Source organism: Cryptomeria japonica, chromosome 6, assembly GCF_030272615.1.
Source record: "Cryptomeria japonica chromosome 6, Sugi_1.0, whole genome shotgun sequence".
Lineage (NCBI taxonomy): Eukaryota > Viridiplantae > Streptophyta > Pinopsida > Cupressales > Cupressaceae > Cryptomeria > Cryptomeria japonica.
In genome coordinates, this window is record NC_081410.1 from 683092806 (window position 1) to 683112157 (window position 19352).

At 36.4% G+C, this 19352-nt stretch overlaps 1 protein-coding gene across 1 annotated transcript in view; it reads right to left on the reverse strand.

The window, feature by feature from the left end:
- Positions 1-19352, reverse strand: part of LOC131031430 (uncharacterized protein At3g06530) — a 254996-nt gene that overhangs the window by 136998 nt on the left and 98646 nt on the right. Inside the window, exons 16-19 of the mRNA XM_057962549.2 lie at positions 3847-4027; positions 3321-3406; positions 2963-3115; positions 2608-2764 (exon numbers count right to left, since the gene is read on the reverse strand). Coding sequence (XP_057818532.2) covers positions 2608-2764; positions 2963-3115; positions 3321-3406; positions 3847-4027 — 577 coding nt within the window. The remainder of the gene's footprint in view (positions 1-2607; positions 2765-2962; positions 3116-3320; positions 3407-3846; positions 4028-19352) is intronic.

Here is a 19352-nt window from a genome sequence, read left to right on the forward strand (position 1 = left end):
TTTGATTTCCAACTATTTGACAAAATGCTTTCTTCCAAATTGTTGGACAGCTATTTGTTATAATTCCTAGAATTCAAAATAGAAAACAACTTCATTGCTTTATCACTGATATTGTAAATATTTGTGAGGTTCACTGCCAGATTACCTTTCACTGTAAGTCTCGATAGCAATGATATGAAGATTTAATATTATTTAAATTTCCATATTGCGTACCTTGTAGAACTATGTGACTTATTGTCAATAAATTAGAGCCCCAATCATTGTATGATCTCACCTTGCCCATATCAAGATCTTGCTGATCATAAAGTGTGAAATTTTTGCATTTCATTCTAACACTTAACAAAGATTTCACAAATATATAAAGTTAAGGCCAATGTAGGGGAATCAAAGTTGGTGATTTTGTCAACCTGAGGAAAAGAGTGAAAAAAAAAAAAAAAAACAGTCTGCTTCATATGGAAGCCGATGATAGGGAGAACACATATTATCAGAAGGAAAGGTGAAAGACACAATCTCAAGAATATCCAATTACAGAGCAAGAAAATCAAGCAATAGTTTGTGAAGAGTTTAACAAGGAAAAAAGAGAAATGATGATGCAAAAATTATGACACTTGCTATCAGGTACTGTTTGGACCTGTTCATGCCTATTTATCACAACATTTAACTGGTTGATTCCTAAAACAGTTATTTGGTTGTTTTATTCAATAGTTCACCAGGTTTTAATTCATTTTGCAGCACTTGTTCATCTTTCATTTTACTCTCAAATATATCAACTCTGATTCTGAGTATTTTACATGTCATATGTTATGCAGTTTGCTTTCCAACTATTGACAAAATGCCTTCTTCCAAATTGTTGGACAACTATTTGTTATAATTCTAGAACTGAAACTAGAAAAAGAATTTCATTGCTTTATCGTTCATATTGTAAACATTTGTAAGGTTCACCACCAAATCACCTTTGATTGTAAGTCTAGATGACAATGCTGCCAAGATATAACTTTATTTAGATTCCCATATTGCATACATCATAGAACTATGTGACTTGTTGCCAATAAGTTAGTGCCCCATTCATTATATGCTCTCACTTTGCTCATATCAAGATCTTGTCGATCAGAAAGTATCAGACTTTTGTATTTCATTCTAACACTCGCAAAAATTTGACAAAAATTAAGTAAGGACATTGCAGTGGAATCACAGTTGCTGATCTTGTCAACCTGAGGAAAAGAGTTTGAAATCAATTGTTTCAGTCCATTTCATATGGAAGGCATTGATAGGGAAAACAAATATTATTGAAAGGAAAAGTGAAAGGCACAATCTCCACAACCTCTGAGTGCAGAGCAAGAAAACCAAACAACAATTTGTGAAGAGTTTAAGAAGGAAAAAACAGCTATGGCAGATGAGAAGGCAAAATTTAATGCACTTTATCCAGAGCCAATTGCAATTGAATAATATGACGGCCACTTGTTGCAAACTATGCAAAACTTCAATAAACTAAAGGTCACCTTGCATTATGATGGGGAAGGAAGCTTGATGGCAAACAACAACAAACAAAATTCCAAGGCCGTTATTAATTCTATTGTTTCTCAACCTACTCTCCTACAAAGGGAAGAGGGGCCCCCAATTGCTAAGGAGCAAAACTTCATTATGGATGACATCACACCACAACCTGTTATCAAGAGTACATATCTCTCGCACCAGGGATCCATGCAAAAATGACATTAACCAATTTTTCCAACCTCAGACTGAGGAATGGGCTGAGAAACGAGCAAAGGCCCCTACCTAATCAGTATGAGTACAGCACGAGCTTGGATTCAACAACTAGATACGTATCTATCACTCAGGCCAATGTTTGAAGAGAAAACCATCAATTTCGCCACCCTAAACCTTGACAAAATTGCACACATATGCTGGTACCATGGTTTGATTACCCAATGTCATAGTCTCATCAGAATTTATGATGATTTTAGCAAAAGGCTAATCAAACAAGTTGATAAAAAGGATTCTAAGATCCACTTCATCGAATTGGTCCAATTGAAGCAAATCAATTATGTTGATAGTTATCTACAGGAATTTCAAAAAACCGCAGCCTCGAGTCTAGGGCACCTTATTACCCTTGTACTTTAATTTTCTAACAGTTGTGTGTTCCAATTTCTTTTACACTATTCTTGATCATTCATGGTATTTCTTTCTTTCTAAAATAATCTACAAAGAGCAGCCAATGGGATGGAGAATACTCAAATTCTCAAAGATAGGCAATCATAAGCAGTCCAGGACCTTTAAAACTGGCATATAATATGAAATACAAAATAGATTTCCATTTCTTTGGTATCCTGGCAAATAGAAATCCATAACAACCATTTTAGTAATCATATGCCATTCAAAAAGATAGAAATTAGTGAACATCCACACCTATCCACACCAGAGGTGAAGAAAAATGTCTAAAATAAAGCTAAATTTGAGTGCAAGTAACTTTTTTCTAGCTCATGGTAAATCTGCTCGTCAATACAAATACTGATAATTCTATGTATCATATCAATAACATCAAGAAAAGTAAGAATTTGTGCATTGTGCATGAGATAAAACAGCAATCTATTAGATAAAGCAACAAACCTTCTGCCATAAAAAATTTTGACAAGAAAGGTACTGCTGATAGTGCACTGTGTGTAACCAATAAATGAATATGTTCTTTGAATATTTCTGTAGATGGTGGCATTGCGAACATCACAAATAGATCTTCATAAATACACAAAATGTCTCCATTTTGATCCTGCCATCCAAACAACATGCAATCAAATTGATTAGATTTCAAATCCAAGCATCATCATGAATTCCTCAGGCTTCATTCAAACTTATCACTTACTTTGGGAACTAACTTTCATTTTTAATTTTATCTAAATTCTAGGATGACCATATAAAATTTAAATTAGCAATAGTTCACTTTGTCATCAGAATTGTGAGTACACACATCAGAAACTTCAGTATCTTTTGTTGATAGGTTCTTCAGCAAACTCCAAAATATAGCAACCAGAAGACTCCCATGAACTGATTTATTTTCAGCCTCAATCTCCTGATATATTTCAGGTTGGAAGAAAAACTCATCTATATCATTAGGCCTTGTCTGTTAAACCAAAACATAAACACAATTTGTGAGAAATAGTCAAAAGAGTTCATCCTCAAAAGATTGTATGCATACAACATGGAGATCAATTAGTTGAGACAGTTCATAAATCATGCATAGGTGTTTCAATGTAGCACTTACTCAATATTCCCAAAATCAATCACTTCATCTATGTATTTTTATAAGAGATGCAAAGCTTTCTAACCTGAAATATCATCTCTCCAACATCCACATCTGACCATTCTTGTTTAATAAATTGAATAGATCCTTTGAGTAAACACCAGAATTTACCTGGAAAAGATAACATGGATGTTAAATATCCATTAGCCAGCAAGTGAAAGAAAAACATTGGTAAGCCAGGCTATTGAACATCATATGAATATTTTGAATACAATTTCAAAAATACATATGGTTTATTAATTATAGCAGATTATTAATTCTAAAAATGATTTGTATACACAACTTTAAAACAATCCAAATAGCATTTAAAACAGCATTTCTAATAATTACAAGTTGGGTTATTCAAATGATTGTTAGTTCTCATTATGATTTCTGAAAAACAAACATATTGACACACGAAATTGATTTCCACGTCTAAATTGTTTTTGAAACTGTAGAGAATGCTGTACAAGAGCAATTGAACAAATGTACAGGTCTAAAATTTAGGGTGTATACAATGATAAACAATGCTAAAAATGGATCTCATTCCAAATTAGAATATATCACAGTACCTTCTCTTTGCTGCATGAACGAATGAATTAATATGAGGAATATCAGTGGTTTTACTCTTCCAAGTTCTTTACAGCACTCAATAAGCCAAGGCAAGTATGTTCCCACATTCTCAAGCAAAGCATCAGACAATGCTTTTATTATCTTACTATTTACAGACACCAGCAACTTTTCTTCCAACTTCTGCAGAGAATGAAAGAAAAAATTATATTACTTCTTACAAATAATCAAGAATAGGTCAATGGGACTGGAACATATCTCATTTATAATAGAAAAGAACTAGAGAAGAAGAAGCACCAGACTCAAATCGAATGCAGCAAAGCAAGATAAACAGGAAAAAACAATGAAATAGACAAACAGGGATTAGCCCTAAAATGACCCACAAACTGGAAAACATATAAATAGATATAAACAATAAATAGAAATGTGAGGGAAAGATCCCTCAAAGCAGTGGAAACAGATGACCACCTCGCGATGAACCAAAAAGCTCAGGTATCAAAATATTCTGGTACATATTGGAAAAGGCAATGATATTGCCATCATTCACTGTTTGATTACCAATGCAGAATGTGAGAATGCTCATTAGGGAAAATCCAGGGCTAAGAGAATGCATAGATAACATATTGATGATATTTACAGAGATTTTTACACTGCTAATAGAGTTGGACAAATCTGATATAAAAAACTTCAAATGAGGAAAAATCTGTGAAAAAATCATCATACGTCTCACAAGGGAAATAAATGAAAACTTAATTTTTCTGGAGAAATCAAAATATTCTATTGTAATCGAAAGAGAACCTGTTTACTGCAGAAACTACACTAGCATAATAGTACAGAAGAATGATTAGGATCAAATATCATACTGATCAACAATATACATTGTTGAGTGTGATACTTGCTGGGACAGAGAACACCTCTCATCAAATCATAACGTTTAACCCACTAATGGTTAGTTGTAAGACTGACTGGTAATCTCTATCATTTTAAGTACACCACCTAAGCTAACAATTAATAAACAATATAAAAAAGCCAGCTACAAAAAAATTTATTTATTGTATGTTGATAACTGTTGTTATGTTTTCAAATATTGTCCCATTGCAAATGGGGACCCCCACTTTTTTCTTTGTAGTCCAGTCGTTTGCTAGGGTTTAGGGTGTCCGGCAGTAGTTTTGAGTACTAATAGTGAATTTTTCCTTAAGTCGTAGTGCAGAATTCATGAGCAAGTGTCAGGACCGAGTTTTAAGGGCGAGATTGTGAATGTTGCAGAATGTTGTCATTGTTGTCAAAATTGCAAAAAGATAACGTAAGGTTGTTAGGATGAGTGATGTTTTGAAAATGCTAAGTATTGGTCAAAGTTGAAATATTCAGGGTGTGATGCCTAGACAAGGGAAATTCCTTGTAAAAGTCAGATTTTCCAACCTTGACAGGATCAAGGAATAAGGAAGATTTTTCAAAATCCTTGTCGAAAAGTGGAAATTCAAAGTTGAGAACTAAAGCCTAAGGTTCAAGTATGAAAATGCTAAAACCTTTAATTGGATCCTTGGCCCATTTGGAAATTTCCTTATTCAAATTTTCTAGGAATTCACCTTGGTCCTTGGACATGTCAACACGGATGAATTCAGAGAGCAAATTTACGGATACAATTCATCCAAGATAGCTAAGAGGATGGTGAGGAATGGAATTATGCAAGCCGCTGATTACCCCCCAGCAATCCAGTGCACCGAGCTGATGGTGGAATGTGCGAAGCATTATAATCCCATGGAAAGACAAGTGATAGGACCTGATGGTGGAGTGTTGTCTTATCTTTCAGATGAGTCCATTACAGAGACTTTCCTTATTCCAAGGTACAATTCCACAGTCTACAAGACTAAGGAGGAAACATTGGCAATGTACAATAACATATCTGATTCTTGTGCGGAGATCATCAACAATTCATGGATGTTGAAACTAAGGACACATCATTCCAAATTGCCAAAGAAGCTTGTTAGATCCAACTTCAAAGAAGAATATGGAGATCTTGTTATATTGTTGAACCGAGGAATGGAATGCCCTCAAGCTTCCAACTTTGAGCCATGGATGTTCTACTTTCTTGAGGAGATAGTAACTGGAATGAAAATGATCAACTGGGCTAAGATAATCAGTGACAATCTTGATGAACGGTTGAGGAACTTGGAGCATTCATGAACATTCTAGATGAGTTCATACATGCTAGCGAGAACTTATAGATATAGAGGATTGACATGTAGAAGACCCATTGGGAAAGGAGAAAGACAATTCAAGGTGTATCAATGCTATCCTCAATTGCACCTTCACAATGTTGCTTGTTTCAGGAGAGTGGATGATGCCTTCTCCATGTATATGTCCAAACTTTACAACGAGGCACTCATAAGAGGTTATCCCAAGAGGCTAAGGAATTGATGAAGAGGTATGGTTCGTGGTTTATTCAGTTTCCCCAGTTCACCTATATTCGAATGCAAAGATTTTCAACCTCTCCTTACCGGCTTTTGAGATATCCCATTGACAAGATGATATTGCTAGAAGTAACAAAACAGTTATCCATGTATGACAAGATCCAGAAGAATAAGCAATAGGCAGGGATAGCTTTTCCAATAGCTATTGGAAATTCAATTGAGACGAGTCCTTCACATCAAACAATCGAGGCGTCCGAGAAAGAATTACAATTTTATTCTCTTGTGACATATGAGTCGAGGACGAGTTTTGATCATTACCAAAAGATCGGGAAAGCTTTTGGAAGGAGATATAGGCACAAGGAACACCTCGAGCATTATTGGGCCAATGCTATGCATAATTTTGAGATAAGGAAGAGAATGTGTTTGTAATGTCCCTAATTTTAGTCCTTAGGCTAATAGGAGGTATAAGGAGGGATTAATTAAATTAATTTCTTATGAAGTCATTAAAATAAATTATTTATTAAAAAGTGACTTTGTATTTAATTAATTTAATTAAAAGTGACTAAAGTATAAAAATAAAATATTCATTAAATAGTCACTTTTTAAAAATTAAATAAAGTATACCTACCCCCTTCTAGAAGGTCTCATGACGGGTTATGGAAAAGGTTAAATAGAAGAGGGTAAGAGAAGGAAAGCAGACTTGGATTTGGATTTGATGAATTGATTGATTGTGTAGAACCTAGAGGGTGTCTGTAGACTAAGGATCTTTGCGAACGATAACTCCCATCAATCGCATAACTGAGAGAGTGAAAGATCTCTCGAGGGGTTGCATAGGGGAGGTGACATTCCAGTCATCTCATTCGAGCTAATTGAAGAATCAGATCAGTTTTCAGGTGGATGTGCTCCAGACTTCATATTTTGGGAATCACCTAGTTCATGCATCTATTTTGGGCAAGACTACTTTGGCAATACCTTATTGGCGAGATTTCAGGTGGTTATGCTTCAGATTAGCTGGATTTTCAGATTGAAGATGACATGAACAGTAGCCGTGAACAGTGCCGTCGCTACAGTGTCGTGAACAGTAGCAGACCCACATTTTGACTCATATCTCTCCATTTGTGCATCGAACTTGTTGGCTAATGATTGCAGATTGAAGGGGAGATCTAGGCGACTTCATTAAAGGCATTTATTGGAAGTTTGGGGTCCAATATTATTTTATTGGGAGGCCGAACCTATGCAGGTCCGCCTCACTCATTCTCCATCGACCACCTTCCTTTGATGCCCACCTTCACTCAAAACCACCTAGTTTGATTCGCGCTGTCTTATATTTGACAAATCGGCTCATTTTGGGAGGAATTTAGGCTTCAAAAGAGCAGATATAATGTGTGCTCAGACCTTCAGGTTAGCAGCAGCAAGCCTGACCCATTCAAGCTCAGCGATTTCATTGCATATTGCTCAAGTTAGCTCGATATTTGTTTAAGGAGTGAAGCACTGTTCCTTATATGAAATCCAATCTCTTTGAAGGAGGTTCTGGAGCTGTTTGAACATATATTGGAGGAGTTCTCAGACCAGCAGCAGGGCGGTTTTAGACACAGATCAATGTTGCGCATTGGAGCCTTGATTGAGGAGGACATTGCATGTATTTACATAGCTTCACTCCAGCGACATATCTCAGGTTCTATTGCTAATGAAAAACTATTGTAATTTTCAGATTGGGTTCATAAGGTTACGACTGTGAATGTGTTTTCAGACAGTCATATAACAGTCATTATATATATGATCATTTGTCATCTCTATAATATATTTGAATGGTCAAATGAAATATGGAGTAAGGGGTTTTGAAGTTGCATCTATATTAGTATTTGTCTAAAGATGTATGTCACATGTTTGACAAATTGTCTCATGACTGTAAGTGTATTGTACATTCATCTTTACACATTGATTTAAGGCCTAGAGAGTCTTTTAAGCATTCAGATAATCATTTATGCATTGGAGTATTAATTTTCCAGCTTTGGGGGCCATTTATAGTCATTCTAATAAGGATATATCAGACTGATTTGTAAGACCAGCAAGTTGGAAGAATGTCCATAAAGTGTTTGACGATATTCCTTGTGTCTCACAAGCAAATTTTAGACATATAAGACCAAGGGATATTACAGTAAATAAATTATTTATTAAAAAGTGACTTTATATTTAATTAATTTAATTAATCCCTCCTTATACCTCCCATTAACCTAGCGACTAAAATTGGGGACATTACAGTGTTCCAGATTATCAGTATAGATGATTACAGTGTGCAGCTTGTTTCTTGTGCCAGAACAAGTTGAGGATGATGGGAATTGCATTCAATGGCATTTTGAAAAAGAAAAGGATAAACCTCTTCCACTCCGAAACTGGTCCAAGGTGGAAGTAGCAGATTTGAATGTATTGATGAGACCAGTTGTTGGTTGAAAATTTTGTACACCTGGGGGATGTACAAAATTGTGGTTTCAGCCACAGTGTGTGAGTATAAAACTCTCCTAATTTAGGGAAGGCTCCCCTTTTGCTTTCTACTTCAACAATTCAAAAATAAACTCTAACTCTAAATCTATTCTAAATCTGGGTGAAACTCTGTCTTGTTCTCTTTTTTCAGAAAAGACACTTATTCTTTTCCCTTCTTTCAAAAAAGAATCACAGCTGAAAGCACAAATGATTAATGAAGTAAACTAAATAAAAAAACAAAGTTTCCATAAAGGCACAAAGTTCTCTGTTGCTTCTCCGGGACGGGAAAATAGAAAGAAAACTCAAAGTCTTCAACTATCTATTTTCCTATCAACCTTTTTAGATGATTTTCTGCTAACTAAGCACAGTATGTAGCAGCTCAAAGTCTAACTACATGATGCACTTCACCTTACATGCACAAGTCTTAAAAATAGAAGCACCACAAAGTCTACAAGCTATCTTCCCACTTGAGCGTTACACACTAGCTTCAAATATAATAAGCAGCTCAAAGCTTGCAAGACTAAATCTGAAAACCAAACATATAACTCTAAATACAATAAGCAGCTCAAAGTCTGCAAGATTGAATTTAAATCCCTCTTGAACAATAGAACCAAACTCACAATCAACTACAGAAAATGTCGTAACATAACAACTTGAATTGGCACAAAGTCTCAACACAACTTGCCTCTTTTATTGAAAGCAATTTGGTTTACATCTAAGCTCAAAGACTTAGAGTGCACAAATAAACTAGCAGAATTTTGTTGCATTGCCAAAAGATCTCAATTACAATAGACCCCCTCAAGTATTTATAAGAGAGGAGACTTGAGAAAAAGGTGGGAGGATCCCAACTAACTTGAGAAATTCTCTCAACCACCATGACTTATTCCAACTACAGTCCTAATCTAACTCAACTTGTAGTTGCCTTACATGTAATTACATTTTACAAAAGTGCAAGTGAAAGCAACACTTGCAATTACAAAATTGTTTTTTTTACAAGTAAACTTGTCAAAACAAAATTACAAATGCACAATTAATCTAAGTGTCCAAAGAAACGACTCTCACTACACCATCCTTTGTTTGTGATGATCTTCATGTTGCTTCAAGATACTAGAACTTGAAGTATTCAGGATTGGTGAAGACATCTCGAACCGGAACGGGAATTTGCATCCTTAATGTTCTTTGTGTCCTCGGCCAACGAACTTCAATTTTATCTTCTTGCTTGGGGTAGTATTGGCTTTTCAGGAGAAAAGTTCTTTGCAAGGCTGAAGTAAGAAGCTCATCTCTATCTTGAAAGCATTTTATGCTCTCAACCATTCATATCACTTATCCATTTCCTTGTGTGGCTTCGTCATGTTGTTGTTGTCTCTTTGTATCATCCTCCAATCTTGGAATCTGCTCGCAAAATAAGGACCATGCCTTAATTTATTGATTTGGTAGGTCGTATGAGCAAACAAGACTGACATGTGAAGGGATAAATTGATGCAAAAATGGGCTCTCAAGTGAATTTTGGATTCTGGAAACTGCATTACATGTGTGGAAAAACAAGAGCATTAACTTGCGATTGTGGAGAACAAACAAGCAACTTCATATGTGAAATGGGTAAACACAAGTTTGCACTTGTTATTGGACCTTTAAGACTCATTTTCAAGTGTTTTTTGAGTGCATTTTGGACCTATTTCGGATTCTAGAAGGTTGACTGCAAGTGAAGACACAACTGCAATTGGGTTTTAAAATTCCGACTGCAAGTAGACTTTAAATGGGAAAAATGAATGAAGGTGTGAAATGAGTGGACGAAATGGTGGAAATAGGGATTTCATATGTGGGAAATGATGGGAATGAAACTTATGACCATGTACATGTATGGGAAGGAATATTTTCAGCTTGACAACATGCAAAAAGGGAAAAACTTCAACTTGTAATCAGATTTGTAAAACCCGAAATCAAATGAATGTCTCATGGCAATTCTTCAGCATTTGTAAATTTTCTAAAAAGAAGATTAACTCTTTTTACCAAAGGGGGAAGGTCAACATTACAACAATTAGTTGTAATCGGGTTTTGAAAACCAGAATACAAGTAAATAGGAAAAATGAAAGAAGGGAAAATCTTGCACATTTACAACTTGCATTCAATGAACCTTGCTTGAAGAATGCCCTGGACCAAAACAAATGAGCTTGGGAAGAACCGAAATGCTCTATAAATAGATTGAGAAATCACCACATTGATATTCCTTGGCAGCTAAAAACGGATTTCCATTCATCCAACTCCACAAAAACGGCTTGAAAGGAGAGATACGTTTGATGTCAAACACTCTTCAATGAATGAAGGATGCAAAATGTGTTGCAAATGTGGCAATAATGGCAGAATATGGGCACCCAAAACATGGAGCTTACACAGCAAAAAATGGAGCCAAAAATCCCCACATTTATGCACAACGTGTTTGCCAAAACCGTTGAATCCAAAAAACATGGCACCAACCATCGATCTCCAATAGCATAGCAAAAATGTGGGATGGATTCAAGGGAATAATACCACAAAAATCAGATTTGTGAGAGCAAGAATGCAGATCGGGTTTTTCCTCTCCAACTACAAGCAAATGTGCCCTCCAAAGATGCAATCGGGTTTTTAAAGCCCCTTCACAAGTTTTAAATTACATTACTTTTCCTTCACTTGAGCAATTTCGGGTTTGAGAGGAAGAAGAGCAAAAAGAAATAACAAAACAACTTGTAATAGGGAAATAAAATCCCCATTACAAGTTTTAAAAACATAACTTAAACAAAAGACTTGTAATAGGGAAATAAAATCCCCATTACAAGTTTTAAAAACATAACTTAAACAAAAGACTTGTAATAGGGAAATAAAATCCCTATTACAACTTTAAAACATAAAGTAGCAACTTTTATGAGGACTTACAAGTTCTCATTAAACTTGTAGTTTTAATTAAACTTGTAACTTAAAGACAAAAAGGGAAAAGGGAAAATAAAAAGCAAGTTACATGTTACAAGTTTTAAATAAAGTGCACTTGTAATTGCTAGAAAAAACCCCTACAACACAAAAACATGAAGGAAACTCTAAACCTGCAATAGAAAAAAAATTTCCAACCTGTAATCAGGAAGAAAAAACCCGAAATTGAAGGAAAGAAATAGCAAACGAACTCGAAACGTGATGAGATTTGAAATGTGAATCGAGGATGGACCGAAGATCAGTCCACTTCAACAAGGAGCAAAAATTTTGCCTCAGAAAACGTGCCTTAAGAGTAAAATCTTCAACCTACAATGACTGTTTTGAAACCCGAAATTGCACAAAAAGCTAGGAAAAAGAAGACCAAAACTCACCAAAACTTGGAGAATGATAGCAAAGACACCCCCCAATGATTTGACACTAACAAATGTGAGTTTTGTACCTCATAAAACATGCCTTGGTGACAAAAACATGAAGGAAACTCTAAACCTGCAATAGAAAAAAAATTTCCAACCTGTAATCAGGAAGAAAAAACCCGAAATTGAAGGAAAGAAATAGCAAACGAACTCGAAACGTGATGAGATTTGAAATGTGAATCGAGGATGGACCGAAGATCAGTCCACTTCAACAAGGAGCAAAAATTTTGCCTCGGAAAACGTGCCTTAAGAGTAAAATCTTCAACCTACAATGACTGCTTTGAAACCCGAAATTGCACAAAAAGCTAGGAAAAAGAAGACCAAAACTCACCAAAACTTGGAGAATGATAGCAAAGACACCCCCCAATGATTTGACACTAACAAATGTGAGTTTTGTACCTCATAAAACATGCCTTGGTGACAAAAACAACATATTTAAACCAAAATTTTTAAGGGTTGTCACAATTTTTTTAATTCAAAAATGAGGACAACACCAGTCATGACATATACACAAAGCTGGGTGGATCAACAAAATAATAGGTTGAGAGAAAGAAACAACCCTCTAACCTATAACTTGATGGGAAACTCGGAATCGCAATCTTTCGATGATGAAATGGATGAGGATCAACATAAATTAGTATCAAGGAGGAGATAAATAGACAAGATAAGGAAAGTCACAAGAAAAAAGAGAGACATGGCTGAAACTTCACGGGTTAAGAAGACAAAGAGAAAAGAAGTTTTGAATAAAGAACCACCACAGAAGAAGCACAAATCCGATATGACTCACTCATTAGCTAGCACTTCTTTCATGCAACAAGTTGCCTCTTTTGTGGATAGAACTGTAACGTCAGATGCGGAAAATGAATCACAAATCGAAGTTGATGTTCATCCTTGTGTTCCAGGAGGTCAAAGTGTGAATGAATCCTTCAAATCCACTCAACAACAAAATCAAGAGAGAGATCCTCCTTATGTGGAAGTTCTTCTTGATCCTCACTTGATGGAGCAATCAACAATACCAATTGAGGAAATCTTGGAAGATGCGGACTTGGGTTTTCTAGAGGAGGATATTGTTGTGATGTTTTCACAAATCACCCCATTGCAAATGGAGGCCTCCACTTTTTTGCTCGTAGGTTAGTACTTTTGATTAGTTTGCTTTGCTTGGTAGTAATTTCTTTAGTCTTTAACCTCTTGCTTGTGAGGGGATGCAATGCCTTTGTCATTAGGATGTGATCACGCCATGCAGTCTAGCAGCAATAAGGTTCCCTTCAAGTCAAGTCAAGGTGAGTCTTAGCTGTGATGAGCCTTAGTCAAGCAAGCAAATGGAGACCCTTAGGCTGGAGCGTAGAGGTGATGATCAATCTGAGATGAGGCAATTGATGTCATGTCCCCTAATAAGTAATTGTCGAATGTATAAAAATATTAATTACTTTATATAAATTCCCCATTCACTTATATAAATAATTAATATTCACAACTATTAGTCTTAACTATTACTAACTATTACGTAAATTCTTAACTATTACGGGAATTCTCAAACCAATTGATGTTAATAAAGGATGGGCACCCGAGAGGAAGAACAGGGATTTTTATATAAGCAATGTTTGAAGTGAAGTTTGATAACTTGTGAGATATCAAGTGTAGGAATGAATTCCTTTCGCCAGCTTTAACTGGCCTATTGGAAGCAATGATCACGGGGTGAATCACAGAGAAAGCACGCCATTTTCATTCAACACAAAGACTACCTAAGATTTAGCGGAGCAGCACTTCTTCCTATCGCGCCAGAAGAACCCGATAATAGGTGTAGTTCAATACGAATTCTTGTGCATTCGCGTGAGATAGAGGCTCGACGGATGGTGTGTTCCCGTCTGCATTCATGAAGGCTCAGTGAAGTGTCAGAAGTGTCGTGGATGGTGGTGTAACGGAAGTACCCCTGTCGGTGGTGGAACGGAGTTGGCTATCAGGAGGATCATCGTCCTGTGAACCCAATATCGGGTATGGTTCCGGTGCTTCTTCAGTCACGAAGGGATAACAACGATACATTGCAATCGTGCGGGGTCCGATGTACCTGTAGTCACGAGGGAATAACGACGACACACTGCAGTCACGCATAAAACAATATCGTGGAGTACGGAGGTAACATTGGCGTGGAGAATCGGGAGTAGCAATTGTGTCTGACAGTATCATTCAACACATAGGAGGTCCACAAATAGGAGCAGAAAGTATATAGTCAAGAAGAACCGCTGCCAATCATGCTTACGGTGAAATACTGAATATCACCGATAACCAACAGCACGGGAAGGGCATCTACAGTTATGCTATGGCTACCAGGTGCACTATTACATATTCTTCTTGAATGATGAATGTTAGTTTGTTGATGAATGAAATACTAGCCAATGGAATGAAAACTAAGATTGTGTTTATGAAAAATATCACTGTTTGAGCTTATTCATTAGTCTGCCAATAACTCACTGGCCATGTTAAAAGATATATTACTGATGAACTGAACATAAATTCAATAGATAATTAAGGGATTTTACAATTGATGAAGGTGATTCAAGGTCTAAGTGATTTTGGAAGAGAACAAATACACTAAGTCAACCCCACGAACAAGTTCAGCAACACTTGGTGAAATCAACAAGCAAAGGTGGTCGAGGTGAGTTATCCATGACCCACCAAAATCCATAATCTTGAGGGACTTAGTGAAGATACTAAATGGAAGCAATAATGAATGAGTTTACCCCCTTGAATCCTTCAAGTTTGAAAGCAAAGACAATGAAACGATCAACCTAGACAAATGATGAAGCGGTCAACTTGGAGAGGAGATCAATGAGTTTATTCTTGGGTCATCAAAATCCACAACTCATGGAAATCCAAGACCTACCTAAATCCAAGACTTTGGGGTCATAGCTGGCGATGGTGAAGGTAACCGACGCTATCCAAATGTCTTGATGGGCGATCAAGAGAATACCTTGGATTGAGTTAAGGAAATCAACATAATGAAGGTAAAATGAAATGAAGATTAAGTCAAGGTGGAGGTCACACTTGCAATGCTTATCCTTGAGTTGCTCAAATCCATGACCTAGGTGGTGAGAGATGACCTTTTTCCTTGAGTTACCAAATTCCACGCCTCAAGCATGGAGATGGCAAGATTGAAACTTAGAGTGAAGATGAAACGTTGAACTTGCACAGTCCTTGACTTGGAATGAATTGAATGAGGATAAATATCATATTGGGGGTGAATTAATTGGTTAGGTGCTTGAAGTTGGCCAGATTGAACAAGTGAACAAGATTATCTCTCACTTACCTAAATCCACGACCTAGGTGAAATTTTTCCTTGGGTCAGTAAAATCCATGACCTAGGTGAAATTTTTCCTTGGGTCACTAAAATCCATGACCTAGGTGAAATTTTTCCTTGGATCACTTAAATCCACGACCAAGGAGAAGATTATCCTTGGGTTGCTAAAATCCACGACAAAGGAGAAGTTTCCCCTTGGGTTGCTAAAATCCAAGACCAAGGAGAAGTTATTAATGAGGATTGCAATCAATTAGGCGCCATGATCAAGGAAATTCATGATAGAATCCTTATTGCAGCTAAGGTCGTGCTTGGAAGGGAAGTAATTAACGAGAAGGATATGGAAGTGAATCAATTGAAAGACAGAATGAAAGCTATCCTCTTCAAGGCAATAGGTTCTATTTAAGAAGATCATTTTGAGGATGCTTACGCATTCATGGTTTTAATGTATGGTGTTCATGATCAAGGATTGGAATTGGAAAAGACATTCGCCACATGTATAGCTGACTTGGTACTCATGGGGTAGAAGGTGGACACTACGCCTAGTGCACCAATGGAAGAGCTCGACATCATCATGTCTAGATTCATTGCATTTGCAATCAAGGAAAAGGATAAGGGGCACATCATCCTAGATGAAAGTTTGTTATAGTCTTAGGTGGCATAGAATTTTTCTATTTGCTCTTCCTCCTCATATTTTGTGCCAAGGAGGATGTTTTATTTTCTATTGGTTGGTATTTAATTAAAGTTAGGAGATTAGGTAGTTCCTTGTAACTAACCCTACTTCTTTGAATTATCGTGGTCATTGATTTCAAATCAATCTTGGCCCTTTATTTGTAATAGGAGCTCTATATAAGAGTTGCTCATTGCATTTGTAGCAAGAGACTTTTGTGAAATTGATGCCAAAATACTGCCAAAATAAATACAAACTCATTGAAGCTTGGTCAGCCTATGCGTTGTTTTAGGTGTTAGCATGGTTTCCTACTTCTCAAGTTAGATTAAGAGTTGTTTACATCAAGTTGCTTAGTTGAATGGAAGATATTGTTGTTGATTCATGGTGAAACCTACACTTTCATACCATTTGTGATTTGTTGAATGGCAAGTTGCAGTGTATGGTTAGACTTGACTCCACTAAAGCTTAACTTCAATTGCTTTACGCTCATTGATTTGCATTGTTTATGGAGTTAATGTGAGTAGGCAATTTGAAAATCATTTACATATCCTTAGAAGATTGCATCATCTTTGTGTAGTTGTTACTTATGGTGATGCGAAGCTTGATTTGGGTTCATTAAACCATCACTAGTTTCTTACATTGTTAGAGATAGGATTAGATTCCTAAACTTTATCCCTTTGCATTTTGTTTCCAAAGAACTTTCATAGATTTAGTTAAAGTGCCTTATTGCAAAATCATAAGTGATTTTGACGAAAAGGAATTTGATAGAATCCAAGAACAATTATGTAAGTCCCATTGTGTGAACCAGCGTATCACATCACATACATTGAGTCTATCCATAATTCAAAGTTGATTGTTAGCATTGTAAACCTTGGGGTCACCTTGTTTGATCACAAAGCTTAGCATTCAAGGTTTCCTTGTTCAAGAGAGGATAGAATACTTTGTATTTTACTTTGTGTTCGGGGTGTCCTAAAAACACATCAACTATTACCAAGACCATACTTAACATGACAAACTACAAAATCCCCTCATTTAAGCAAATCAGAGTCCCTTCCAACACAACCCAATTTAGAAACAAATGCTAAATAAGCAAATAGGAGAGGGAAGAAAGAAGGGATCATGTACGATATGCTCTCACAAACTTCCAGCCACTCTTCCATACAATGAAAACACAGAAATCCAAAATACATATCTAATTGCAAAGGTGTTTTTGGGCATTGTACCTATTGGTGGACGTTTTATCATCTACAAAACACTTAGAATAAAATACCACAAGGATACTCTATCCTCTCCTAAACAAAATCGCTACTTGTGCCAAGATTGCGAGAAAGACCACAAGGCGACTCCAAGGTCTATATGTGCGAACGAGCGACTTTAATGGAATAGCTTCTCGGATAGTGTGTGCTGAAAATCTCAAGGGGACTTACGCTTATCAACTGGTATCATTCACAAGTTGAACTTAGGCAGATTTAACAATTTATGCTCAATGTTTTAGGATTCTCTGATTTAGGATTGCAAAAAGGACAGGGTTTGCTATCCCTATGAACTCAAGAGACAGTAAAGACTAGGTGAAACTGGTAACAACACTTTGTTTCGCCACACTCGAACAACTTAGCAAAGCGGGTGCAATCTTCTAGGGTTATGCTTAAGATTTTCACACTTAGGAAGAATACTAACAATTGAACAATATTATTCCAAGTAGAAGTTAAACATTCATATTAAAGGCTCAGACTAACTTTACACATTGAAAGGAAATCATCCATCCAACAAAAGTATGAGCAAGATTTCACCAATCAATACTATCAGATCTATCATTCATCTAACAACTTGAAAACAAATTACTTAAGCAAATCTAATCTAAGTGTTGAAGGCAATATGCAACCATGCAACCATTTAGCAATAAAAAGATTTCAAAACAATATTGATAATGAATTTTTATTACTCAAATAGCTCTGCACAACAATTTCATAAATCTCTCCACAACACAATGAAATGAGAGAATGAGAGTTTATATAGAGTTTTTGAAAGCAAAATAAATAGTCGAGATCAATCTAAGATCGACAACTGAGATCTAGACAACCTAACCCTAGATAAAGTTTCCAAAATAAAAATCCAAGATTAACTTCAAACGAGACAAGTGACACGAGATGCTATTTTTTAGGATTGCATTCCTGTCTTCTAACATTCAATGAATTTGGTCCACTTCCTCCATGGTGACATGTGGCAACATGTTGATCCTAAACTCTAACCCTTCCAAATCGTTTGCACATAGAGCAAAGGTGATCTCCCAATCTAATTCCTATTTGTGAAAGGCATCTTTGATGGACATGAAGTTTGACACCTTAGCCAAATTATTCTTCAAGGCTTCTCTTGCGATGGCAAAGAAGATGTCCTGAACTCTGACCTTCAAATTCTCCAATTGCTCGAATGATCTCCTTCCCAAGCATCTCTATAATTACACGGAAAATCTTGTCCAAATCGCCCTTATTTGTCCTTCTATTCTATCAGCATCATCTTTCACCTTCCCCAAAACTTCATTCTGTGCAACCAATGTCTAGTGCCAACTGTTGAAATCATAGGCAGCCCCTGCTTCAATTATCTTCTGATCAACCAACTCTTGAGATGAGATTCCTTTCAATTCCCTAAGGGATGGTATGATTCTATTTTGGACATCATGGAAGTCAGCCCACATTTCTGCCATGCTCTCAATCCTAGAAAGCAAAGAAGAAGTTTGATCATATGCTAATGAGATTCCTTCTATTAACTTGCCTGCTTCTTCTTTTATAGTTTCTATCCAACCTCTAGTTTCTTTGGCTATTACTCCATCTTCCTCAAAACTTTTGACTACCTACTGTGAATCCAAAAGTAGGAGAGCTTCAGGATTGGCTTGATCAAGTGGCTTAGTAGTCAACTGCCAAATATATTCTTTCAAGCGCTCAACTTCTCTCTTATGTTCATTTTAATTTTGTGTCTCTTCATCTAGCTTTGCCTTCATGGAAGCAACTAAATTGTCTAAGTCCTCTTTTACTTGGGCCTTTGTGCTTGGGCCTAAGTCAAAGGTGGTAATCTCGTACTCCTGAGAAGCAATGTCTCCCTTTGCTTTGTTCACCTTAGGCACAGCTATCTACACTGTGCGGTTGCCTATCTCATTTCTCTGGATGGTAGAAAATCTCTTGGCTGGCTTCTTCATAGCAGTTTACTCTAATCTGGCCAAGAAATCTGCCATGTCATCCTCTTCTTGTTCTTCTACTACTAGTGTGTTCATCTTCAATCTCTCTCT